Source organism: Aotus nancymaae, unplaced genomic scaffold, assembly GCF_030222135.1.
Source record: "Aotus nancymaae isolate 86718 unplaced genomic scaffold, 86718_ANA_hifiasm-v0.15.2.pri h1tg000028l, whole genome shotgun sequence".
Lineage (NCBI taxonomy): Eukaryota > Metazoa > Chordata > Mammalia > Primates > Aotidae > Aotus > Aotus nancymaae.
The window spans coordinates 4614127-4640986 of record NW_026988441.1 but is presented as its reverse complement, the minus strand read 5'-3'; the positions used below and the strand labels follow the sequence as shown (position 1 = coordinate 4640986).

Sequence of the window (26860 nt, the reverse complement as noted above, 5' to 3'; positions counted from 1 at the left end):
TTTACTAAAGGGGAAATTCCTGGGCACCTCTGTGTTTCTCTTTATGGGGCTCAAAACCTACCTCCAGTAAATTTAAGTTCACTTCATGTTCTGGCATCACTTGGCCTTTCTGGATGCTAGACACCTGAAGCTTGGAACTCACCTGACTAAAGCTCAAGCTTCTTGAGTCCTACTAACCTGTGTCCTCGGGTGTGGACTCCAGGGCTGCTAGGAAAAGGAATGGGCGGACATAGGTGTAGACCAGTGTTTCTGAAATGGGTATAATTTCACCCTCTCCTTGGGAACACTGGCTGTGTCTGGAGACTTCTCACTCAGTTTCACTGAGGACACACACAAGGATGTGGGTGACCATGTTTGTGGGGTGCAGAGATGGGAGGGGTGGGGCCCACCCTGAAAGAGTGGACAGTGACACAAGGTGGTGATCTGCTCTCTGCATAAGCTGGAGGCACGATGCACGAGGCATTCACACAGCTAGGAAGATGCTGAAAACATAGCCCACTCTATCCTGGGGGCACTGGAAAGCCTAGATAAGGCCATGAACAGAAAGGAGGGGAGTGTCCTCCTATGTTGTTGAAGGATGGACTAAGGGGAGAAACTGAAAGCTGATTAATTACAGGAGGTGTGTTCAGGTCCTCCAAACCAGATTTGATGATTTCCTAGTAGGACTTACGGAAATAAAGAGCTGTCATACTGTGCTTTATTATGGTTTGTTACATTCATAAGATACACATTCAAATCACCAAACAAAGCAGACATACAGATTGGAGTATGGAGAAAACAGGAAAACTTGCAGTCACTAGTCTTGCTTCATGAAGTTTTCATACTAGCAGGAAGTGAAAACTCTTAAGCTGAGGACCTTGTGGCGTGTAAGCTGATAGAGGAACTAGCCAGGTGGGGGCCTTTGCCTTAGGATGGGGGCATATCTGACAGTTATTCTCTCCCAGTAGAGTATTATGGACAGCACATAATTCTCCCTGCCAGGATATATGATGATATGTATGAAGTAATTCCAGCTAAGGAAGCTCACCTGATCTTTAGTGTCCAGCGTTTTTATTGGGGGTCTGTAGGATAAGTATGGAGTACTTGACTAGTTGACCTTAAGTGCCCAAACCCGAGAGCTGCTGAAGATGAATGCCAGAGGACTTGGATCTGAGCTAAAGGACAGTATTCCAGTTACAGAACTTTCAGCAAGTGGACCTTTTGAAAGTCATGATCTTCTTCGGAAGGGTTTTTCTTGTGTGAAAAATGAACTTTTGCCTAGTCATCCTCTCGAATTATCAGAAAAAAATCTCCAGCTCAACCAAGATAAAATGAGTTTTTCCACTCTGAGAAACATTCAGGGGCTGTTTGCTCCACTAAAATTACAGATGGAATTCAAGGCAGTGCAGCAGGTTCAGCGTCTTCCATTTCTTCCAAGCTCAAATCTTTCACTGGATATTTTGAGGGGTAATGATGAGACTACTGGATTTGAGGATATTCTCAATGATCCATCACAAAGCGAAGTCATGGGAGAGCCACACTTGATGGTGGAATATAAACTCGGTTTACTGTAATAGTGTGCTGTTCATGGAAGCTGACGGCTGCATCTTGTTTAGAGTCACCTTTTTATTGTAATTTGATGTACACAACATTAAAAGTACTGACATCTGCGGAAAAAAAAAAAAAGTGCCCAAACCCGAAGTTTCCCAGAGATCAAATAGATATAGCATGGTTCAGGGTCACAGATGTACAAAAACAGGCATTCATCACAAATCACATTTTTAGCATGAATCAACTGGCATGGCCCAAGGTCCCACATATACCAAGGCACTTGGGCAGAACATTCCAAGGGATCAAATGTTGTCTCCCAGGAGTTATTCAGGAATGAGCCCTTTGCTTGGAATGTGAAGACAGTGGCTTTCTTCTCTACTGGCTCCATGTCTCTGCCGTTAGCTCCGATGTTATCTTCTTGTCCTTGTCTTTCCGTCTCCATCTCTGTCTGTCTGTCTTTTTGCATGTGTATATTTGTGTGTGTGCATCTTATTTTTTCTGTTTCTCTAAAAATTCTGTCTGAGACAAACTTTACTAGTGCTTCTAGAGGAAGGAAGTCTTAAGGATGAGCTTTCTGAATTCTGGCATTTCTCATTCTTGGAATTAGTTCTGTAATAAGAATAAATTTAAAGGCATCATAGGCCTGTTTTCAGTAATACAAAGAGAAATAAAAGTCCATGGTGTGATCGTGGCAATAGAGATATGCAAAATATCACTACTGAATAGTCCTAATAAAATAAAGGGGCAATGTCTGGGGTGATCATGTATATGATACTTTGGAATATATATTTTTAAGTAACAAGCATAATGAAATTGGATGATTGCTTCTAATTGTGTTGGCAAAAGTTGAAAAGAAAAGAATGAGCACAGGACTTTAAATTCCCAGGTCACAGACTGAAGAAGTAATCTAAAGTTGCTATGTCTATGTTGAAAGAAACCTTTGTCTCCTGTAGCCACAGAGCTGAGATTTCTGAAAATCAAACCTAGAATCTTATTGTATGAGTGGCTGAATTACAATACTAATTAAATCCTCAGCATACAGGCTGTCTGGCATTAAAGCGAAGACATAATTGGAAAGGGTAGGGATCCCCAACTTTGGAATGAAGACATATGGGAAGACTCTGATTATGGTGAGGAGGCTTGGGGAAGGTTCTAATTAGAGGATTCAGCCTGAGGCTTTAAAAATAAAGATACAGGGGGCAGATGGGATGTGGCCAGTGTCTGGCAGGATGTGGGGCACTTGGCATCTATCCTGGTGCCTGAGGAAGCAGTGACCTCTCCCAAGAGGGAGAACCCAAGAGGAAGAGGATGTTGGGGAGGAGGAGAGACAAATGGCGAAAGGAAATTTATTATGCCGAAGGTGGGATGAATTTGTGTCTGGAAGGATCCAAGTAGGGCCAGGAAGGTTCGGCTTCAGCTTGGCTTACACTCTCCCCAGAAAAGTTCAACTCAGCCTTGATCCCTCTTCTATCATGTGGCCGTGCCCAGCTGGGGCCCCTCCTACCTCCCACCTTCCATCTCCAGCTGGACAGGTGCAGCCTTAGTGCCCAACTGTTTGTCAAAAAAACTGAAGGGGCTGATATTTTACCAACTCGCAAACAAACTAGCCTGCCACAGTTTTATGGATACTGGAAGAACACACCAGATTCTGGATCAAAGACAAAGGACTTTATTACTCACAGCACAGCAGGCAGCGTGAGCTTTGTGTTCATATTAGTTCACCTTGACCCCAAGTCCCACAGGAATGATCAGAGAAGTCCAGGGGGATCCTGTGCACACAGTGCTTTCTCCACTGCTGAGAAACCTGACCTTAGGAATGCTGAATCTTATAAGGGGACTGTTCATATTTGTCCAAGAGGAAGTTCTTCATTATTCCAACCACAAACAAACCTGCTCTCTACCTTTATTTTACTGAACACTAAACAAATCTGTTTTAAGGGACATATTATCTTTATTACACTGGCCGGTAAGCAAAGCTGTTCTGTTGAAAATACCATTTGCAAGATTACTTGCTAGCCAAACATCCTTGATAGTCCAAAGCAACATTTTCTTTTTTGCTTAGAAGACATGTAGAAATATGAGAGGCCCATGGAGAATTTTTTTTCTTAGAATCATAATTTAAATGCTTTAAACTTCCCTGTAGAACAACCTTATACTTCTTCCTTACACTCCTTGTCTGCCACATCTGTGTTACCCTAGACTCACCATTATTCCAGGCGCAGTTCCCAATGATGGCAGGAAAAATACGGGGATCTCATCTGGATGTGCCCTATTGTTGCTGTCTGTTTACGTGTGGATTTGCCTTTGAGAGGACATATCCACGTTTCCCAGTGTACAGGCTCACAGTCTTCTGACTGTGAAAAGTCCCTGTTTGGTAACTGCATAGTGCAGTTCTGTGTGTGTGTGTGTGTGAGAGTGTGCGTGCACATGTGTGTGGTGGGTGTGGAGGGTGTGCAAGGCCCTACTGTCCACTACCTGCCCACACATGTGAACTATGTCCCTATAGGGAAAAACCAATGAGTAGCCTTCAACACCAAGTGTCTGACTTGGGAGATGATCTAGAGATGGATAAATCTTTCTTGTCCCAGCTGCCTTTGTCTCCGGAATATGTCTTTCCCATAAATGCCCAATTTTGTGTCTGGGAATTGCCTGGAATTGAATCTATAAGCCTGTACTTGAATGTCTGGTCCCTAGGGTTGGTGTCTGCAAATTTGAATCACCACTAAGTGGCTTGAGGGATGAATCGTAGTATTAGCCTTGACTCTCTATATCTGGGTCTGCACATCTGTCTGACTTTGGCTGTGTTTGTTCCCACAATCTGAATATCCACATGTATGTATCATAACTAAGTCATGTGTCCTTGGCTAAAATAACTGATACTTATTACTATGTATTACAGTTACTGTGTGCCAGGCATTATCATGCACACCCAGACACATGCATATACACAAAGACACATTTTCCTGTTTAAGTCTTAAGAAAACCCCCAGGGCCAGGTGCAGTGGCTCACATCTGTAATCCCACCACTTTAGGAGGCCGAGGTGGGTGGATCACCTGAGGTCGGGAGTTCGAGACTAGTCTGACCAACATTGAGAAACCCTGTCTCAGTATACCAAAAATACACAATTAGCCAGGCTTAGTGGTGCATGTGTGTAATCCCAGCTAACTCACGAGGCTGAGACAGGAGAATCACTTGAACCTGGGAGGTGGAGGTTGCGGTGAGTCGAGATAATGCCATTGCACTCCAGCCTGGGCAACATGAGTAAAATTCTGTCTCAAAAAAAAAAGAGAAGAAAAGAAAAAAAAAGAAAAAGAAAATCCCCATTAACAAATGCAGAAATGGAAAAATACTGAGGTCAAATAATTTTCTCAAAGATTCAGAACTAATATGTTTGATCCCAGGTGGTCATACACTTGGATGCAACCACCATACATAGACCCATATCTGTGAATTGGTTTTCAGGGAGTTACTCAGAATATGGCCCCTCCAAGTCAAACCTGACACTGCATATCAGTGTCTCACTCCTGTGTACCTTTACTAAGGCCCCACCTTCTATGTTAAGAGCTTGTGTTCAAGTGTGTGCATCTGTAACATTGAGTATCCAGACCTACAGTGAAGTGTAGATTTGGGTCCGAGCTTCTATGTCCAAAGCCGTGTGTGTGTGTGTGTGTGTGTGTGTGTGTGTGCATGCACACCCATGTCATAACTGTCCACACTTACATACAAATATCAATGTTCATGTAGTGATTCTTGAACCTGAGACCTATTTATATGTTAAGTGAAGGTAAGCTATAAGTGCTGTCCATAGCAGTACCTATGTTTGAAAGTCTGGTTGTGCATATATGTAGGTCCACAATCTAGTATGGCCACATCTGTGCCCTTGTATGACCCTGAGTTTGGCCAAGATGCATGAACTCTGGGACCAAATTTCGGTGTCGTACATACTGTCACATCCATTTACTATCTGTGACAGATGAATGACCCTGAATGACTGGCTCCAAGTGACCACCTGTCCAAACTCACTGCATCCAGTGTCCTTATCTTCATCCCCAATCACAGAGGCCTTCTTGCCCTCTGGTCTTTTCCCCTTTCTCTCTCTTTCGGGAACCTGTAACACATGAGATGGGTGGTAGGAACAAAAAGGGATACAGTTCCAGGGAAAAGAGGCAAAAGTTTTTTTAAAGCTAGAGAGCAAACAGTACTGTAGAAACACATCAGGGACTCCTGGAGAAATTGAGGGGAAGGCATAAGTGAAGAAATGTAGGTAGATAAGGTCACAGCTAGGGAATAGGAGATGAGAAGGACCCTGTCCTCATGGGTCCTCTACCCTCATCCCAGAGGCCCAGGATGATGACTAGGTCCTGGGAACTGAGAAGTGTGTGTTCTGCTCCCAACCTTGGCAAGTTACTCTCTTTAAACATGGACACTTTGTAGTTCTTCATGCACTGTCCCCCACTGTGAGCTGTCTGAGGCCCACTACCAAACTTGGTGAGAAGGCAAGGGTCAGGGTCCTGAAAAAGGTGGTTGGAAGTAGGAACCCATGGGTTCTGTACCTGGGGTTGGAGAAGCCTGAGAACTGGGAGCCCTGGGTCTTGGGGAAGGAAAATGTTGGGACTCCGGACTCTTGTATTTTAATGGGTGTGGGGAGAGAGTCTTTGACCCCTCTATTCTGACTATTGGAGCTTGGGGACTACAGCCCAGTGGGCGTGTGCCCACACATTGGAACTCAGCTATCTGAGAAGCAGGAGTAGGGGCCATTGGCACTAGGGTCTCAGGAAGTGGTAAGTGGAATTTCAGATTATCATAGGGCTTGGGGATCCATGATTGCTAACATTTTGGTCTTTCTGTCTTCTCCACACTCAGCTTGTGGGTAACCACCCTCCTGCTCAGCTCCCTATAATTGCTGGGCCAGCAGGAGCCGGGCGAGCGGAAACTGCACAAGCCTGCTGGCTCTAAACAGCTGAAGGGCCTTTGGCGCATGTTCTGACATTACTGCACTAGGAGGATCCCGGCGCACCGCTATGACGCCACGTCGGTGCGGCTAGCCAGCATAACCGGAGGGCCTCTCCAGTCACAGGTATCACATGGCACTGCCCATGTCTGCCCCCTTGTGCCCACCATGGTGTCTGACTTAGGCTTTGTGTCCATAGGGAGGAGCCTAGGACCGCGGGGAGGCTTGGGTCACAAGATGCTAGAGAAAAGTCAGATGTGTCCAGTTTATGAAACCTGAACTACGTGGCTTTTGGGAAGAGGGCGGGGTCTTGAATTTATGGGTCCTCCTCAAGTTCAGGAGTCTTCCCTGGTGAGTCTCCTTGATAGGTTGTATCGTGCCAACATCAGCATTATTTCAGACACATCTTGTAACATGGACTATCCAGGGCACCTGATGGAAACCGTGGTGTGTGCGTGTTTGGAGGGTGCAGGCTCAGATTGTCCTAAGATCAGAACTGGGAGTGAGAAGAGGTATGGGAGCAGGTTTAAGAATAGGAATAGGGTTGGGTTTGGTTTCTTTTAGCCGAGGGAAAATAATGAGGATAGGAATTAGGAGGTGGAACAGAAAGAGCAGTTAGAATGTGCAGTGGAGTAGTGGTTGTGGTTAGAATTGGGGATAGAGTTAAGTAGAATTCGATTGGTATCGGATTGAATGACATGAGAGTTGGTTTGGGTTGATATGGTTAAGTGGTTGGAATGGTTTCGGTTGATTTCAGAGGGAAAAATCTGGAGGATAGTAGTCTGTGTACTTTGGGATGCAGAAGGCATTTCCCCTTAGATGAGGCTGGGAACTGAGGGAGGGAAGGAAGGTTCTGGTCCAGGCATTGGGGGTGGACCACCCTCCCGGGGGCTACCTGGGTCTCTCTCCTTGTCTCTGTCTGTCTGGTCTCACTGTGTCTCTCAGGATATGGCTCTGCTTGTGTCTCTGTTTGACTGTGTTTTGGTCTCTGTCTCCCTCTCTCTTCTCTGTCTCTTTGTTTCTGCATCTCTGCTGTCTCTGTCTGTCTCTGGGTTTCTCTGGCATCTCTGTCACTGATCCTCACCCTCCAGCTCTCTGCTCGTCTCTCTCTCTGGGTCTCTATCTCAGCATTCCCCCATCCCTACTAAACACGCACCCAGATGGGCCTAAGGGAGGCCCAAGAACAAAGGAAGGGCTTTATCCCCAACATGTGTGTCTGGGAGGGGGCACCTCTCCCTCTGCCCAGCCGCCCACAGAACATCCCTCCATTCTAGGGAGACACAGGGAAGGCTGGTTTCAGTGGGAGCTGGGTGGGGAACTGAGGGAGCAGGAAGGAGAAGCGTGGATGAGAAAGGTGGGGAGGGTGCTGGGGAGGGAAAGGGGCCTTGACCTTGGACTTCAGGCCAGGCCACCCGCCCCTGGGGAGCCCACACCATAGCCCCAACTGCAGCTGAGCTGCTCTCAGGCCTCCCTTCCTCCCCACCTGCCCCCACCCTCCCCCAGGGCCTCCCTCCCTTTTCTCTCCCACACTCGGTCACCCCTCCTTCCTCTCTGCCTCTGTTTCTAGTTCTTGCTCTGACTTCCCGAGCCCTTTTTCATTTGTCTGCTTCTTGCTCCATTCCGGGTTCTGTTCCCTTTTCCTCCCTCTCCCCTGGGCCTGTTTCTCGCCATCCCTGTCTTTTCTCCTCAGCAGCCTCTGTTTTGCTCACCCTGTTTCCCATCGCCCTCCCCTCCGCCTCTCACCCCTCTGTCCTCTTGAGCTCTCTCCTTCCCCTGTTTCTGTCTCTGCCTTTGATACTGCCACGTCCCTCTCCCCTCTCACTCACTGTCTATTTCTCCAGGACTTTATATCTTTCCTCCCCACCTGCACATTTTTCTGTTTCTCGTTCTCTCTTTGGGGACCGTCCCCCAGCTCCCCTGCCCCATCTCCCTTCTTCTTTTCTCTCCTCATCCCTCCATCTCCATCTTTCTCTAGCCATTTCGAGGTCTGTTGTGGTCCCTGTTTCTGCCTGTGCTCTCACCAGCAAGGGGGCTGCAGGAGGGAGGGGCTGCTCTGTCTATTCACTGCGGCTTCTCAGGGTGGAGGGCAGTGTTGGGCGCGTAGCTCCACCTGCGGGAGCAGAGGGACCAGCACCTGCTCAGGCCTGGGAGGAGGGGCCTGGAGGGTGTGAGGATCGGTGAGGAGGCTGTATGGTTGGAGTGATCAGGGACAGGCTCGAGGTGGCCTTGCACAGGGAAGAGAGGGCCCCTCCTGCAGGGCCTCACCTGGGCCACAGGAGGACGCTGCTTTCCCAATGAGGGATTGAGAGCTGTGGATGGTGCTGGACAGAAGCAGGGCAGGGCCTGGCTCAGGTGTCCAGAGGCTGCCACTGGCCTCCCTGTGGGATCAGACTGCAGGGAGGGAGGGCGGCAGGGGTGTTGGGGGAGTGATGATGAGGATGACCTGGGGGTGGCTCCAGGCCTTGTCCCCACCTGGGCCCTCACCCAGCCTCCCTCACAGGCTCCTGGCTGTCAGTCTCGCTTCTCCACTCTGTCTCCAACCTGGTCCCCCAGTGGGTCATTCTGACCTCAGAACAGACCTTGACCAGTCCTGTTCACAGCCCTCCATGGCTCCCCAGTGCCCTGAGGAGGGGGCGCTAGTCAGAGACCAGTCTTGGAGAAGTGACCCCTGCGATGTGCCTGTCAGGGGAGCGTCCTGCAGATGGTCCTTTCCCTCCTCCCGCTGACCTGTCTGCACGGACTGTCCTCCTGGACCCTGCCCCCTGCGCAGGAGCTGGTCCCTGAAGTCCCTTCCCTATCGGCCAGGACTGGAGCCCTGTCCTCTCTGTGGGAATCCCTGCTCACCTTCCTCTGGGAGTGGGCGCTGGAGGTCCGGGTCTGAGAGCTGGGGCTGCCCAGGCAGAGCTTGGGTGCCACTTGTCTCACTCTCCCCACCTGGAGCTCCCAGGGTGACTCAAGGAGCCCAGTGGTCTGCGGTGGCGTGCTCCAAGGAATCATGTCATAATCAGAGATGGGATTTCACCATGTTGGCCAAGGGGTCTCGAACTCCTGACCTGAAGTGATCCGCCCACCTCAGCCTCCCAAAATGCAGGGATTACAGGTGTGAGCCACCGCACCCGGCCTTATACTAAGGCTTAAGTCCTCTTCTGTTTCCCGAAGGTTTGTGGTTCTTGTACACATTTATTGTCTTCATTGCTTTTATTATTTTTTTTTAATTTCTTCTCTTTTATGGAAGGAATATGTTCAGTTGTCTTTACTTTTTTTTTAAATATCTATCATTTTCTCTTAAGTTGTATTTTTGAAAAAGTCTGTTTCTGTTCATTGGTAAGAAAAGAAAGAAATAAGAGATTTTAAAGCAGGGGCCCATGGGAAAGTAGAATGAAAGTTCTTTTTTTTTTTTTTTTTTTTGAGAATCAGTGCTTTTATAGAGCTTTTGACAAGGAGGCAGTACAGCGGTTAAGAACATGGATATGGGGGTCAGAGAGACACGAATTTAAATTTCCTAGTCTGCGTATCAGCTGTGTGTTTTAGGTATGTGTGTATTTAGCTGTACGAGGTTAACAATACCTACCAATATGGTGATTGTGAAAATGGGGTAATGAGCAAAAATATCTTAACATGATGTATGGTATATGGCAAAGAGATAACTATTAAGATACCTCTGGTATTCACAGGTGACTCTACTAATGCAGTGCTTCTTAAAGGGACATTTAAACAACTTCTGCTCTGATTTAGGGAATAGTCAAGCTATTGTTGAACACTGGCCTCTCAAAACCACTTCTGGAATGTCGACAAGTTCCTTTAACCTCTCTCTGCCTCCCTTTCCTTACTTCCAAGGGGTGATAATTATTTGCCTGACAGAAATGCTGAGCGAGATCAGGTCAAAAATACTATGTCAGCAACTGCAAAGGATTGCTTTTATTATGAACTTAAACTCAGAGGAAAAAAAGCTGGAAGTATTTTAAATTTCATTCTTCTTCTAGCACATTCTGTGAGGGCTTTAAAAATAAATTTCTCTTTATAATTTTCCTTTCCTTTATTCTTTACAGAACAGTAAATCTGATTACTCAAGTTCTCAAAAATGAAAACTATACTGGAATGTTTCTATTTTGCTCCCCCTGTTGGCCTGAGAGCAGGATAACACTGCCTGAGACTAACAATTCAAGATGATCTAAACATTTATTTTCATGGACTTGACTAATATAAAGATGTAATGGCATTCCATAGAAAGACCTAAACCACAGTTTCAGCTCTATCTTATACAGATACCCGACAATTGAAAGCAATATGTTTATTTAATTTTTAACTATTAGGGTTCAAATCTAGAAAATTATTTTTATACAAAGGCTAGTTGCATGCCATTCATTCTTTCAAAATAATTACTTTTCAAAGATTCTACTGTTCTGTATTTAAGGTTGAAATCTACTGAAAGCACCCAAACTAGCAATTTTTGCAACAACTTCCTTTTTTTTTTTTTGAGATGGAGTTTCCCTCTTGTTGCCCAGGCTGGAGTGTAATGGCATGATCTCGGCTCACTGCAACCACCGCCTCCCAAGTTCAAGCGATTCTCCTGTCTCAGCCTCCCGAGTAGCTGGGATTACAGGAATGCACCACCACACCCAGCTAATTTTTGTATTTTTGGTAGAGACGGGGTTTCACCATCTTGACCAGACTAGTCTTGATCTCCTGACCTCAGGTGGTCCTGTTGCTTTGCCCTCCCAAAGTGCTAGGATTACAGGCATGAGCCACTGCGCCTGGCCAACGATTTACTTTTAAACTTAAAAGTTATTATATATACTAATTTACCTGTGAATCACTTTTTTTGTATTCAAAGTCTTAGATTATGTCTATGAAAACTAATTTATTAAACCTCTGTACACAAAGATGAACATACCTGTATGGCAAGCATATATGAAGCATGAAGTTACAAAAAAGTAAAAGTATTGCTAAAATTGATACATGTAAATCACTTATAAAAATATCCCAAATGGGATAAAGCTGATCATCCCTGATTTTTCTCATTTGGTTGTTGGAGTTGAAATATGAATTTAAAATGGCAGAATTTTTTCTCTTAAAAAGTGGTGTATTAAACTTATATACAGGATAATTTAAAAAATGTAGAAAGGGAAAACAATGTACAAAAGACAGATAAAAACTGTCAATCTCAACAGACAGTCACAATCTAAAAATAGTATAAACCTTAATTAACTATGTCTAATCCAGGTCATGTTCATCTCCCCCCAGGTTTTGTCAGTGAGAATAAAACATAGTAAACTAGTGAGCTCAGTCTTTCCATTCTTTAAATCAGGCTTGACTTTGGAACACAAACCTTGGAGAGACTTTTAAACATGGGAGGAACAAACAGGAAAACAATTTTATCTATCCATTTAATTAGTACTAATTAATGGAACAAAGTTATTAAATAGCTCTTGGTGCTAAGTCAAGCCATTATTCAGAGCCCTTTTTGTTTTTCTGCTGGTTTCTGGGTGAGTTCTTTAACAAGCTTCTTATCTTGAGGTACATTCCAGTAGAGAATGAAAGTTCTTGACAGAACTGAGGCATTTACCCTGCAGTTAGGTGAGGGATGGAGAGCATGCCTGGTTCTGCCTCAGAAAACGTATAAAGGTAAGACGTTGGCAGCCCTGGTCCAAGGAGGGCTGCACTGCAAATGGACTGCACGCTGGGTTGTGGCAGGGCAGAGGGGTTTGGGAGCTGCATCTGGCTCAGTGACCCCTGTCAGGTGGGTTGGTCCCAGTGGTGCCACCACCAGCCCTGCATCTTAGGTCTGCTGCCACTGAAGAAAACCCTGAGATTCGGGTTGCTGTGAAAGAGATTTATTAACAGAGGACTATCAGAAGCAGGTGAGGAAGACAGAATAGTGTAGGGGAAGGAGCCAAGGAAGGACATGATGTGGGCTTGGCTCGAGTCAGCCTTCAGCCTGAGCCTAACAGTGGCTCTGGAGGATGAATTGCCCCTACAAAGCCCCCACCTTGACTGGGTGCCGTGGATCACACTTGTAATCTCACCAAGGTGGGTGGATCACTTGAGACTAGGAATTCAAGACCAGCCTGGCCAACATGGTGAAACCCTGTCTCTACTATAAATTTAAAAAAAAAAAAAAAAAAAAAAAAGCTGGGCGTGGTGGTGGGCACCTGTAATCCCAGCTACTCAGGAGGCTGGCACAGGAGAATCACTTGAATCCGGGAAGCGGAGGTTGCAGTGAGTGGGGATCACACCACTGCACTCCAGCCTGGTTGACAAGAGTGAGACTCTGTCTCAAAAATAGTAAATAAAAAGCCCCCACCTTGAAAGAGGATGCCTGGCTTCTGTTCCCCAAGTCTGTGCATCGTCAGCCACTGCCTGCTTTACAGTGAGGTGGGCATGATCTCCTGGGTAAGGCAGCTCATGAAGCCGTCAACAGCTTTAGAAGACAGTTCCTGAGGGACAGAGGTGTCGACAGTTGTTGTGATACCTTGGTTCTTGTCTTTTTAGTTTAAAAGAATTTAAACGACAGAGGAGGTGTAGCATAGAGCAACTTATCGCAGAAGAAAAAGAATATATTGAAAGTTAGGTGCGGAATAGACAGTACGCCCTGAGAGAGAGAATTCAGAGCAGGCTGCTTGTAAGATGAGACAGCAAAAGCTGGCACTAGGGAGGCTCCTTTTATGGGAGTTTTACACGACTGCTCATAAGGAGGTGGGAAGAGGTGTTACTAGAAGCATGTTCTGGGTGGTTCTCTGGGCGCACATGCACAGTGGCTGCATATGCTTGTGCATCTGTCGCACGTCTCATTAGTGTCTTAAGCCTCTACCCAGGGCTGTGTTTTTACTATGATAATGAGCAAAGGGTCAGTCTGAGGACAGGTAAGATAAAAATGCACTCTCTAGAGGGGAAGATCTTTATGGAAGACAGCATTGCTTGAATGAGCTCAATTACAGTGCAAATGCTGAGGCTCACTCTGTGGACTATACGGTCACTACAGTTGCTGCGTCCCAAGGATGTGGTCACTTCCTTGACTACCTATCTGGCCTCTGAGGGTGGGCCGAGCAGAATCCGCTCCACTGTGGGCCTGGGACTTGTGTCTTAGGCAGCCCATGCCTCAGTGTCCTCAGCTGTTACATGGGAATAATATTAATGTTCCCGAAAAGGGGTCCCGATCCAGACCCCAAGAGAGGGTTGTTGGATCTCACACAAGAAGGAATTCAGGACAAGGTTGTAGGGCAAAGTGAAAGCAAGTTTATTAAGAAAGTAAAGGAATGAAAGCATGGCTACTCCATAGACAGAGCAGCCCCGAGGGCTGCGGGTTGCCCATTTTTATGGTTATTGCTTGATGATATGCTAAACAACGGGTGGATTATTCATGCCTCCCCTTTTTAGACCATGTAGGGTAACTTCCTGCCATGTAACTTTGGCATGGCATCTGTAACCTGTCATGGTGCTGAGGGGAGTGTAGCAGCGAGGACAACCAGAGGTCAGTCTCGTCGCCATCTTGGCTTTGGTGGGATTTGGCAGCTTCTTTACTGCAGCCTGTTTTATCAGCAAGGTCTTTATGACCTGTGTCTTGTGCCGACCTCTTGTCTCATCCTGTGACCTAGAATGCCTTCACCATCTGGGAATGCAGCCCAGTAGATCTCAGCCTCATTTTGGCCAGCTCCTATTCAAGATGGAGTTTCTCTGGTTCAGATGCCTCTGACATTACCCCATTTCATAAGTTCTCTGACTTCCTTCTTAATGTGTCTGAAAATGGGCATATTTGAAATCAATGGCATATCGTAGTTTCATTGCAGGCACTTTGACACCTTAGCAGGGCACATTGCGAGGCTGCCATCATAGATTTGATGAAAATATGGTCATATTCATCTCATGCAAAGATCACTGAGGTTTGAATGAGTTAAGGCATGATTTGTAAGTAGTCAATCAGTGTCAGCCACTCTTCCTTCTGTGGAACACCAGGTCCTTCCCTAAGTAGGTGTGGGGTTTGAGCCACAAGGGTCTTCTTCTGAGGACTTTTTCCTTTTCTTGACATGTCATTCCTGGCCCCATCTTTGTTCTAGAAAGAGGTCCTGAGATGGGGATTGATCTGTGGCTCCCAGGCTCTGCCGCTGATATGGTTTTCATGTTTGTCCATTCTAAATCTCATGTTGAAATGTGATTCCCAATATTGGAGGTGGGGCCTGATGGGAGGTGATTGGTTCATGCGGACAGATCCCTCGAGAATGGCTTAGTGCCATCTCCTTCCTGACAAGTGAGTTCTTGCTCAGTTAATCCACATGAGATCTGACTGTTTAAAAGAATCTAGGACCCCCCTCCCCTCTTTGCTTCCTCTCTCTCAGTGTGACACACCTGCCCCCGCTTCGCCTTCGGCCGTGATTTTAAGCTTCCTGGGGCCTTCACCAGAAGCCAAGCAGATATTAGTGTCATGCTTGTACAGCCTGCAGAACTGTGAGCCAATTTAAGTTTATTTTCTTTGTAAATTACCCAGTCTCAGACACTCCTTTATAGCAATGCATGAACAGACTAACACAGCCGCCCTCCATGCTTCAGTCTCCCCACCTGTCAAGGGAGTGAACACCATCTGAAGGAGCTGGGTCCTGGACTCCAGGGTCTGAAGGATGAAGGGTCTGAGCACCTTGGCTGGAGGCTTGAGCCTGAGGGTGAATTTCAAAGGATGGTGTTGGTCCCGGCACCACATGTGGTTAACTGGCTTGGATGGTTTGCTGCATCCACTCAGTGAAGACACAGAAGTTAGCGTAGACACTTGGTATGTTTGGTTGGCCATTTTGGGCTTTTTCCTGGACACAAAGCTATGCAGGGACCCATTGCAGACCAGGGGCCCTCAGAGTCTCCCAGTTTAGGAAAGAGGCTGAGGGTGGGAGGAGCTGCAGAAAGGGACAAAGAGAGATGCAGATACACAGAGAGATGCCAAAAGAGACAAAGACAGAGAGAGAGAGAGAGAGCGCGAGCAAGGCAGAAACACATGGGTGGTGGGAGAGATGGAGACAGCGAGACAGGCAGAGTCAGAGCAGATTGACACAGCACGTCCGAGAGAAACTCTGAGACCCAGAGTTGGAGAGAGACAGACAGTGGAGCCCAGGCTCACAGAAAGACCCAAGACAGGTAGGGACACAGAGATCTAAGGGCAAACCTGGAGAAACGCTGATGGAGAAAACCCAAACAGACAGTAAAATTGCAGCCAGGCAGGCAGGGACAGGCCTTCCGAAAACCAGCTTCCCTGCTCTTCTGAACTCCACTCCCAGCCCTTGGAATGTTCCTCTGGGAGCTCTGGGCCCACTTGGTCCTGCTCTTTCAGCCCCTGTTGGCAGCTCTCCTGTTGGAGTGGGAATCGGGTTGGGATTGGGGATAAGACTGGTCATGGAGCTGCTGACTGAGGTGGTGTAGGGTTGGAGATGGGGTTGAGGGTGTGGTTGTGTTTGGAGTTAGGGTTGGGGATGGGATTCCTGAGTTCAGCCCATGACTGTATCCCTATAGCTATGTCCTTTATGACTGCACTCATTTTATATTTTATATTTGCATTTCTTTTTCTCCTCCTCACCTCTGGGCATCTCCCCTGGACTTCTCTCTCCATCCCTTGTGTCTCAACCTCTTGATTCTGTGTCTCTCTCTGTGTGTTTCTATTTCTCTCTGACTCTCCTTATTGATTATACAGCAATAGTGAATTATAGCATAATTGTGAATATATATGTAGCATATATATAGCATAATTGTGAATAACCACCCTAATCATAGTATGTAAAACAACCATTTTATTACACTTATGGATTATGTGGGTTGGGAATTAGGATAAGGCACAGAAGAATGCAGGGAGACCCAAAGAAAGAGGAGATGCTTTACTCTGCCACCAAAAACTCAAAGGTTTGGGGGTGACTAGAAGACTGGGTACTGGAGTCATCTGGAGCTCCTTCATTCACATGTCAGGCACCTGGGTTGGAGTAACTGAAACGCTAAACTAGGCTGGGACTGCCCCAAGTGCCTATGGGCAGCCTCTCAGCATGGCGGCCTCTGGGGAATCAGAGTCCCTGCATGATGGCTGCCTTCCTCCAGAACACGCATCCCAGGAGAACCGGAAGATGCTTCATGGCCTTTTTTGATCTTTTGTTTTGACCTTTTTGTTTCTCTGATGCTTCTTGACTGCCTATCTCCTGGTTTTCTGCACACAGTCCCCTTTTCTTTTCTTTTCCCTCCCTTGGTCCCTCCCTCCCCTCCCTCCCTCCCTGCCTCCCTTCCTACCTTCCTTCTTCCCTCCCCTCCCTCCCTCTCTCCCTCTTTTCCTCTCTCCCTTCTTCTTTCTTTCTTTCTTTCTTTCTTTCTCTTTTTCTGTCTCTCTCTCTTTCTCTTTCTTTTTTCTGAGTCTTGCTGTTGTCGTCCAGACTGAAGTACAGTGACACGATCTCAGCTCACTGCAACCTCTGCCTCCCAGGTTCAAGCAATTCTCCTGCCTCAGCCTCCTGAGCAGCTAGGATTACAGGTGCCCACCACCACGCCTGGCTAATTTTTGTATTTTTAGTGGAGATGGGGTTTCACCATGTTGGCCCAGCTGGTCTTGAACTCCGGACCTCAGGTGATCCGCCCTCCTTGGCCTCCCAAAGTGCTGGGATTACAGGAGTGAGCCACCACGCCCAGTCTGTGGTGAGCTGAGATCGCGCCATTACACACCAGCCTGGGCAACAAGAGTGAAACTCCATCTCAAAAAAGAAAAGAAAAAGAAAAGAAATGGCTATCTAGCTGAGGCCCTTGTATCTGCCCTTCATCCTCCAAACCTCCAAACCCCCTCTGCCAGCAGGGAGCACACTGGCTGAGACATACTCATATCAGTGATAATTACAGCTCATAGTTTCACAGTCACCTATGGACCAGGCATTCTGGTGCTGACAGGCTTGTATTATGTAACCCACGTTCAGATGACCATTTCGAGTGAAGAGTATTTGTAATATTTATCCACATTCAGATTACCACTTAAAGTGGGTAAGAACATGATCTTCATTCTGAAATGGGGAAACTGAGGCACAGAGAAGTTAGAGAAGTTGCCCAGAGTCTCCCAGGTAAGAAATGGCAGGGCAGGGCTTTGAACCCGGGCAGGGCAGCTCCATGGCCTATTTCCTTAACTGCTGTCCCACACAGCCTCCCAAGGCGCCAGTGGGCAGGGCATGACTCAACACACAGCCACATGTCAGAACCCTGGAGTCTGGCTCAGGGACACAGGACAGGTGACAGGCACAGGGGCACAACCTCCATGTGACATCACACTCAGCTACACACACTTTTGCAAAGCTGCAGGGTGACTCACACAAGGTGCTCACACAATGACACACACAGCACATGAAACTGAACCAAATTAGGTACAAGCACAGAGATTCAGTCACATGGTAAATTAGAGTGATATAATAATCCAGAAACAGGCTCGGTGCGGTGGCTAACACCTGTAATTCCAGCACTTTAGGAAGCCGAGGTCAGGAGTTCGAGACTGGCCTGGCCAACGTGGAGAAACTCCATCTCCACTAAAAAAAAAAGAAGCAGAAAAATTAGCCGGGCGTGGTGGCGGGCACCTGTAATCTCAGCTATTCAGGAGGCTAAGGCAGTAACTCACTTTAATAGCAACCTCACCTGGAAGATTTTATTCTTAGCCCCATTTCACAGAGTTAAGTAACAGAGAGGTTAAGTAACTTGCCAAAGGTCACACAGCTATCAGCGATTTGTTCCATTTTTACTGCTGAATAGGATTCCATTGTATGCATGCACCACCGTTTATTTGTCCACTCACCAGTTTATGGAACATCTGTTCCCTTTTCAACACTGCAAACTTCCCTCTCCCTGATCTTCCTTTTATTTAACTTATTGTATATGATTTGTGTGAATATACAATATTACATTAACACGTATAAATGTATATCTAATTTGTCATTTATTTTATTGGATTTATTTTCTATTGTTTGTAACTCTCAGCTACAACCAGGACAAGGGTATTTCCCAGTTTTGTTCACTGGTTTATCCAAAGCCCCTAAAACAGCACCTAGCACATAGTAGGTAACTGATAAGTACTTACTGAATAAATGAGAATGAGCAAATGGCCACAGACTCTTTCTATCACTGTATTTCTCAATTGAGCTTCTTGGTCAGGGTACTGCCTGTCTGCCTGTTTCTGTCTGTCTTTGAGACAGACAACTAACACACTTACACTCTCTCTCTTTGTATCTGTCTCTCTGTGGCTGACTATCATTCTTTCCTGTTTCTTTCAGTGGATTTCTCATTGGAGCGATCGCTGGATCTCTGGAGGGTGGTTGGGGTCTTGTCAGGGGTCTGGAGTTGGGAATCTAGAGCAGAGGAATAGAGTTTGGAGCCTGGGTCTGAGGTCTGGACTCAGTCTTCAGAATCTCCAGTTGGTGCTGTGTAATCTAGAGCCTGGGATCTGAATTCTGGGATTTTGGGGTTTGAGTGAAGCATCTGAAATCTAGACCAGACATCAGCAAACTATTTCTGCAAAGGTCCAGAAAGTAATTATGTTAGGCTTTGTGGGCCAGACAGTCTTTGCTGTAATTGCTCATTTCTGCTGTCCCAGCATAAAAACAGTCATAGACAACACACGAAGGAATTATTCTGACTATGATCCAACAAAATGTTATTTACAAAAACACACAGCCACTGAATTTGGCCCTCAGTGGTAATTTGTTTACTTCTGATCAAACTGGAACCTGAAACTGGAAGTCTTGGTTCTAGAGTCCAAAGACTGGTCTGATATCTGGAGCTTGGACCACCAGTCTGATCTCCAGGAAGATGAAGCTCAAAGTCTAGAATCTGAATTTGGTGACTGAGGTCTTCATTTTGGAGTTAAGATTCTTTGCAAGTGGATCACAAGAGACTGCCACGTCATTGAAGGATGGGTTAGCTCTGAAATTGAGACTTAGCTCGGGAGGGTTCTTGGCTTCACCCAGGAAAGGATTCAAGGGTGAGTTGGTGGTGTGAGACAGCCATCTTCCTTGAATGGTGCTGCTCCTTGAGAAACAGGGCTACATCGTAGGCAGTGTGCTCAGAATCAGCAACTTATGGGCTCTTGGCAACTATATTTATACTCGTGTAAACCCACTTTCAATTACATGCAAATTAAGTAATGGGTCAATGCAAATTGAGGGGTCATTTATCAAGAACTTTCTAGGAAAAGAGCAGTAACTTCTGGGTCACTGCCATGGAAAGGAGAAGTAACTTCCAGGTCACTGCCATGGAAAGGGGAGATAACTTCTGGGTCATTGCCATGGAAAGGGAGGTAACTTCCGGGTCACTGCCATGGCATTTATAAACTGTCATGGCACTGGTGAGGATGTTCTAAAGCAGTGAGCAATGAGGGCAGATAGGGATCACTTTTTTCTTTATCTGGTCATTCCTGCTGTTTTTATTTTATTTTATCCTGTCTGGACTTATTTTGGTCAGCAGGGTTGTGACCAGAAAACAAGTCCTGCTGATCTCCTACCTCACCTTTATAAAACGTTGTCTGGATAATCATGAAAAGCTGTTTGGACCATTTGTCCATCTAACACAGAGAGAGAGGCCTTCCCTTTCTACCATTGGGGCCTGCTCCCTGTGACAGGACATGTTTCTATCCAACTAATTGAGGTCTGGCATCATCCTAGGGAGTTTATCTGAACTGTCTGTCTTTTCTTCAGAGCAAAGAGTGCCACAGGGGCCCAAGTGTCAGCATTTTGTTCTTTTTTTTTTTTTTTTTTTTTTTTTTTTGAGACGGAGTTTCGCTCTTGATACTCAGGCTGGAGCGCAATGGCGCGATCTCGGCTCACCGCAATCTCCGCCTCCTGGGTTCAGGCAATTCTCCTGCCTCAGCCTCCTGAGTAGCTGGGATTACAGACACGCGCCACCGTGCCCAGCTAATTTTTTTGTATTAGTAGAGACGGGGTTTCACCATGTTGACCAAGATGGTCTCGATCTCTTGACCTCGTGATCCACCCGTCTCGGCCTCCCAAAGTGCTGGGATTACAGGCTTGAGCCACCGCGCCCGGCCAGCATTTTGTTCTTATAGGCAACCTTGCCAGGCTGCTTGTAGAACCATCTGAGGCAAAATTGGTAATCAAGTCCATGTCTATCCAAGTAAACCTGGGATGAGTAAAAGGACCTGTCCATCCATTCACTAAGGTCATATATACTGTCCATTCATCCCCTGAGGTCCTATGATTTTTTTTTCCTTTAGAGACAGGGTCTTGCTCTGTCACCCAGGCTGGTGTGATCATAGCTCACTTCACAGCAAGAACTCCTGGGCTCAAGCAATTCTCCTGCCTCAGCCTCCTGATGGTTGTACAGTTTTATCCCCCACCCCCCACCCCCAGCAATGTAGGAGAGTTACAGCTGCTCTAGATATAACTGAGACTTGGTGCTGTCATTCTTTTCAATTTAAGCCATTCTGGTAGTTGTATGTCTTTTGAAATGATTCTACATTTTTCAGGTTCTGGGTGCAACATTCCATATATGAGTGTTAAGTAAAGTGTGTTAATCATATTGTTCAAATTATCTGTATACTTATTCAGTCACCCATCTCCTTGCCCCTCAGTTGCCCCATTCTGCCCCTCAGCCTCCCCTGTCTCTGCTCCTTGGTCTCTGTAGCTGTCACTCACAGTAGGCCTCTCCATTATTCCTATTCCTCCCACCAGACTCCAGCTACAGCAGCTGAGTCCTGAGACAGATGCAAATTAAAAGTTCTTGAAATGCAGTTAGAAGACAAAAATTAATATATATCAACTAAAGCTGAATAGTTAAACTAAGCAAGTAAATCTCTAGTTACCATTTGCTGACTTGACTTTTCAGAAACTGGACAACATCCATGGCACTGGTTTCTCTTAACTACCCAGGGAATGGCCACTCCCTCTGAAACCCTGTGGCCCTCCTGGTCAAAGCTCCCATTTCTCAGATAGGGAAACTGAGACCTATGAAGGGAAAGCCATTTGCTAGAATCTCTTGAATGGAAGGGGAAGCAAGAGGATACTAGAAACAGAACCTGCACTTCTCTTAGACTTTATTTCTGGATCTAGGGGAAAGGGACAAAATATGTGGAAAACCAACTTTAATACTGGTAAGGTTGGGTCAACATCGTGCCACAAGGCGGCACTGTGTACAGGAAGAGTCTAGGTGGCATTTGACTGCTAGGTCTGAGGGAGGAGGGACTTGGGGCCTGGACTCCTGGGTCTGAGGGAGGAGGGGCTGGGGGCCTGGATCCCTGTCTGAGGGATGAGGGGATGGGGGCCTGGATCCCTGGGTCTGAGAGAGGAGGGGATGTGGGCCTGGATCCCTGGGTCTGATGGAGGAGGGGATGGGGGCCTGGATCCCTGGGGCTGAGGGAAGAGGAGCTGGGGGCCTGGATGAGGGAGGAGGGGATGGGGGCCTGGATCCCTGGGGCTGATGGAGGAGAGGCTGGGAACCCAGATTTCTGAATTCCTTCTGCAGGATGTATTTGGGGGTCAATTTCATAGGTCCCAGTCCCTATAGTTAATTGGCCTGGATGGTTTTCTCTATCCACTCAGTGAATTTGCAGAGGTTGGTGTAGACGCCTGGCATGCCGACTTGGCCACACTGGGCTTGTCCAAAAGACACAAGGCCCTGCAAGGACCCTTTGCAGATCAGGGGTCCCCCAGAGTCACCCTGTTGTGAAGAGAGAGAGAGAGTCAGAATCTGAAACATAGAGGGGTGGAAATGGATATGGGATCAGAGAGGAACTAAATGAGACTGAGAAACAAGGACAGACACATCAATAACAACAACACAGCCCAGCAACATATCTCTTGGAAGTCCCATTCCAGATCCCTGATGCCACCTAACCCTGCTCCCTCATGTCCTGCATCCTGAATGCTGGCTGCTTCTCTTGGGCTTGTTGTTTGTCTGTCTCTTCTTCTCTGTCTCCTTCATGGCTTGTTTCTCTTTCTCAGTGTCTCTGCATCTCTTTGTAAAGTTTTTTTTTTTTTTTTTTTGAGAAAGAGTCCCACTCTGGTGCCCAGGCTGGGTGAAGTGGTGTGATCTCGACTCACTGCAACCTCCACCTTCCAGGTTCAAGCAATTCTCCTGCCTCAGCCTCCCAAATAGCTGGGATTACAGGCGCCCACCACCACACTCAGCTAACTTTTGTATTTTTAGTAGAGACGGGATTTCACCATATGGCCAGGCTCGAACTCCTTACCTCAAGTGATCTGCCTGCCTCTGTCTCCTAAAGTGCTGGGATTACAGGCATGAGCCACCACACCCAGCTCATTTGTAGAGTCTTGGTTTTTCCTATTCATCTTTGTGTTTCATCTCCGAATCTGTGTTACTATTTCCCTCTGAGTACACAGTTGACTCTGGAACAACCTTGTTTTGAACTGCATAAGTCCACTTATACTTGGATTTTTTTCAATAAATATATTAGAAAAAATTTTGGAGTTGCAACAATTTTAAAAAAATTTGCAGATGAACTGCTTAGCTTAGAAATATCAAAAAATTCCAACAAAGTTATATCATGAATGCATAAAATGTATGCATACATTGACTATTTATGTTATTGGTAGGGCTCCCCCATCAACAGTAGGCTATTTGTAGTTACGTTTTTGGAGAGTCAAATATTATTATACGAGGATTTTCTGTTGGATGGAGGACAGCACCCCCAGCCCACATGCTGTTGTTCTTCTGTTGTCAACTGCATTTTGTGTGTGTGTGTGTATGTGTGTGTGTGTGTGTTTCTGCGTCCCCGTATCTCTGTCTATTTCTGTTTCTATCTTCCTTTGCTTCTCTTTACTCCTATGTCTATTTCTCTGTTTCTCCCAGTCTCTCCTGCCAGTTGTCACTGTCTCCCTGTGTGTCTCTGTCTCTGCATCTCACCACATGGCCCTGTGTGTCTCTGTTCCCCTCTTCTCCACCCTTCCCTGAGTCGCCTGCCCTCCCCTTTCCCGTCTCTCACGTTGCAGGAGTCCTTCTGGTCCTGCCCTCCTCCGGCGCAGAACATGCTGGGGTGGTACACCGGGTCATAGAGCTCACTGCAGACCTCCTCCGACACCACTGACACATTCACGCACTGCAGCACAGTGGGCATTCTGCCTGGGACGCAGAGCTCTGGGTCAGCCCCCGCGAATGGACAGAGGACCCCTCGCAGAGGGCAGACGCACACCCCTGAGCTCACCATTTGCCAGCAGACCCCAGCCAGAGATGAGGCAAGAGTCCCCCACGGTAGGGCACTGGGAGGCAATGCTGATGTTCCGAATGGTGTCAGACTCAGACACGGACTCATCCAGCCTGATGAGCATGAGGTCGTTGGCGAGCAAGGGTCTGTTGTACTCTGGGTGCTGTACAGAGAGGCTGGCCGCCACCATCCGGCTGCCTGGCTCTTGATCGGCATCAAGACTGTGCAGGCCCAGCCCGATGGTGTAGGAGCTGGGCCAAGGAGGGCAGGTCAATTTTGTGGCAACTACATCCTTCTCTCTAGGCTCATCTTCAACCCCATTCCCATCCCCATTCCCTAACCCCAACTCCATCCTCTTTGCTAAACACCCTGCTAAGAGCTACATAACCATGGTCTCAAATCCTCATTCACAAAAATTCAGGGACAAGAACTTGCCTTAGTTCACTAGAGACTCAGGACTGTGCTGGGATTTCAACCCAGGGCTCTCTGAGTCCTTCTGAAGCAAGGCTCCCGCTCCCCAGCCCTTCGCTCTGGGCTCCCCGGATCCAGGCTCATTCCGTCCTCCTCCCAGAGCCTTCACCGCTGTTTCCCTCTGAGCACCCCAGGATGAGCCTGATCTTAGGCTCCCGGCTTCAGCCAAGGAGACATCCAGGCCCCGCCCCCGGATCCAGGCCTTGCCCACTCCCCCTACCTCTGCACTCACTTCTGAAAACAGTGTGCGGCTGACAGCACCCACTGCGGATGCACCAGGACGCCGGAGCAGAACAATTCGTTTTCTATGACCAGTGCTGCCTGCCAGGGCTGCGAGTGCGGGCTGCAGTCCTCGCCGTTTATGATTTGGCTGCTGGTACCAGAGACGAGCGATCCTGGGGGCGGAGTCAGGGCTGGGGGCGGGCCCAGGAGGCGGACCCAGGGCTCTTGGGGGTGGGGTTACGGTGCAGGGGCGTGGTCAGGGCTTCAGGAGCAGTCAGGACTCCTGGGAGCGGAGTCAGGGCTGGGGGCGGGCCCAGGGCTCTTGGGGGTGGGGTTATTGTGCAGGGGGTGTGGTCGGAGTTTCAGGGGCCCTCCTCCAGGAGATAGGCCTAGGGCTCCCAGGGTTGATGACTGTGCAGGAGCCTGGTCAGGGACTCAGGGCAGTCAGGGCTCCTGGGAGGTGAGTCAGGGCAAGGGGGTTGGCTGAGAAGGCGGCATCAGTGCTCCTGGGGTTGGGGTTACAGCGCAGGGGGACGATCAAGACTTCAAGAGCAGGGTTACAGGTAGAGAAGTCTCAGAAGGTTGGACCAGGGCTCCTGGGGCAGAGTCAGGGCTGTGGGGTGGGCTCTGGAGGTGAGACTAGTGCTATCACGGTGCAAAACCACGGTCTGGGCTCGTCTAGGCTCATAGCGGTGGGATCAAGTCCCTTTGGGGTGGATTAAAGCTCAGGGGGTGGAGTTGTTGCTGGGAGCCAGGATCGGGCCACTTGTCTGCACAGACTGATGCTCAAAGAGTCGGTCCTCCTATCCTTCCCAGCCTTGCCCATAGTCACACCCAGCCACAAGCCCATTCACACCAAAACACCATTATATAGTTCTGTTAGGTGAGTTCCTCGGGGATGGGAGAGGGAATCTCAGGACTGAAGACCCAGGAAGCAGCCACAGATTCCCAGCTGTGGATCACTCCCCAGGAAGCACAATCTCCCGCACCCTTGGCTTCCCCTGTCCCCACATCATTACACTGTTGTCACTCCACCAGATATTCAGAGGCACAAACTGTTAGAGTCTCACAGGCACAACCACACACCCAGGCACAGTGCCACACACACATTCACCACGATATGAGGAGGTGCAGGGGGACAGCCACGGGGGACAGATCACATGGTACCGTCTCACAGGCAGCTTTGCAGTCACAAACAGGAGGACACTGAGTCACACTGAACATTAACAAACACTGTGCCCCCAAGCACAGACAGTCACACACACATGCACACTCAGATACCTGTGACACCGAGGATGAGGTACCCCAGGAACCAGCCCCAGGGGTTTCCTGCTGTGGCCATCACGTCAGCACCTGGGGATGAGGACTGAGCCTCAGCCGTGTCTGGGGATCTGTAAGTCTCTCCCTCCCTCTCTTTCTCCCTCTCTTTCTTAGAGAGACAGATTTAGAGACAGACAGAAAAAGAGAGAGAGAACTAGGTAGAAAGGAAAGTTTAGAGAAAGCATCTAGCCATCTATGAGTGGGGAGAGATGGTGTCTAGCCACCCATGAATAAGCACAGAGGGAAGCCAGAGAGAATCGGAGCCAGAGACACAGAGCATTTGAGATACCCTCAGAGACAGCTGAGAGTTAGACATGGAGACATAGGTTCAGAGAGACAGAGAGGCTGAGGGAGACCAAGAGAGAGAGAAAGAGAGAGAGACCGAGAGAGAGAGAGAGAGAGAGAGAGAATCCTATCTAGAGACAGTGAGAGATCTATCTGGAGAGATGTGGAGACAGAAGGCCCAGAGGCTAAGAATCCAGTGACACAGAGCTGTAGGGAGTTGGATCCCAAAGACAGCAGGCTTTTAGTGGGGGACCACCAGGCCTCTTACCTGGCCACCTCTGGGCTCCTGGATTCTGCTGCTGGGTGAGCTCCAGCCTGCCGCCTCCCGCAGGGGCCTCTGTGGGGCTTATAAGCGTCCTCAGCCTGTGCTGACCTGCCCCCCAGGGGATGCATTCCAGGGGTCAGGTGCTGGGAGCTTCCAGCTCAACTCTCTCAGGCTGCCTCAGCTCTGAACAGGCAGTGGTAGGGGCCCCACATGGGGCTGGCGGCAGGGGCCAGGGGCCCAGGGAGGAGACCCCTGCCCAGATCCTAGACTCCACTCTCCCTTTTTTGCTCTCTCTCTCAATCTCTTTTCATGTTCTTACTGTCTCTCACAAGATTCCTCTTTTGCCTCTATCTCTCATTTTCTTTCTCTTGTTATTTATCTCATTCTCTCGTGTTTTCTTTCATTTTCTCTCGTCTGTCCTGTTCTCTCGCGTGTTCTGTCTCTCTTTAAATCTCTCTCTTTTTCTCTCCTGCCCTCCTTCATCACCCTCTTTCTGTGCTTTTCCAGCAAATTTCCTCAGGTTCACATCCAGCCTACATCACACGGTATTTTGGGAGTCTTGGGCAAGTAGCTGCACTCCTGTGAGCCTCAGTTTTTCCAGCCGTAAAACTGGGTTGACTGTTATGCCTCGTTTCCGAAGTGAATTCAGAGGTAATTCGG

The 26860-nt window shown here is 47.8% G+C and overlaps 2 protein-coding genes and 1 long non-coding RNA gene across 9 annotated transcripts in view; 2 read left to right on the top strand and 1 right to left on the bottom strand.

The window, feature by feature from the left end:
- The window catches only part of LOC105723575 (uncharacterized), a 139431-nt gene that overhangs the window by 38692 nt on the left and 73879 nt on the right, over positions 1-26860 (top strand). For all 6 annotated transcript variants that reach the window (XR_010344223.1, XR_010344221.1, XR_010344220.1 and 3 more), the window contains exon 2: positions 6395-6608. This is a non-coding gene — a long non-coding RNA (uncharacterized LOC105723575). The remainder of the gene's footprint in view (positions 1-6394; positions 6609-26860) is intronic.
- LOC105723562 (proteasome maturation protein-like) lies at positions 1097-1679 on the top strand. Its single transcript, XM_064380669.1, has one exon. The coding sequence runs from the start codon at positions 1128-1130 to the stop codon at positions 1551-1553; it is 426 nt and encodes a 141-aa protein (XP_064236739.1). The 5' UTR covers positions 1097-1127; the 3' UTR covers positions 1554-1679.
- KLK4 (kallikrein related peptidase 4) lies at positions 21855-26259 on the bottom strand. 2 transcript variants are annotated; one of them, XM_012461636.2, is made up of 6 exons: positions 26204-26259; positions 25612-25683; positions 24341-24503; positions 23638-23888; positions 23419-23555; positions 21855-22133 (listed from the first exon to the last, which is right to left on the bottom strand). In XM_012461636.2, the coding sequence occupies exons 2-6, from the start codon at positions 25670-25672 to the stop codon at positions 21981-21983; spliced, it is 765 nt and encodes a 254-aa protein (XP_012317059.1). In that variant the 5' UTR covers positions 25673-25683; positions 26204-26259; the 3' UTR covers positions 21855-21980. The 2 variants fall into 2 exon arrangements, with proteins under 2 accessions (XP_012317059.1, XP_064236738.1); XM_064380668.1 differs by lacking the exons at positions 25612-25683; positions 26204-26259 and having other exon boundaries at positions 24329-24503.

What these genes read in the sequence shown, in the direction of transcription:
- LOC105723562 (XM_064380669.1), top strand. Translation starts at nt 1,128, where the DNA reads ATGAATGCCAGAGGACTTGGATCTGAGCTAAAGGACAGTATTCCAGTT.
- KLK4 (XM_012461636.2), bottom strand. Translation starts at nt 25,672, where the DNA reads ATGGCCACAGCAGGAAACCCCTGGGGCTGGTTCCTGGGGTACCTCATC. An exon ending in CCTCATCCTCGGTGTCACAG is followed by an intron (nt 24,504 to 25,611) that starts GTATCTGAGTGT and finishes CTCCGCCCCCAG; the next exon opens with GATCGCTCGTCTCTGGTACC. An exon ending in GCCGCACACTGTTTTCAGAA is followed by an intron (nt 23,889 to 24,340) that starts GTGAGTGCAGAG and finishes TCCTTGGCCCAG; the next exon opens with CTCCTACACCATCGGGCTGG.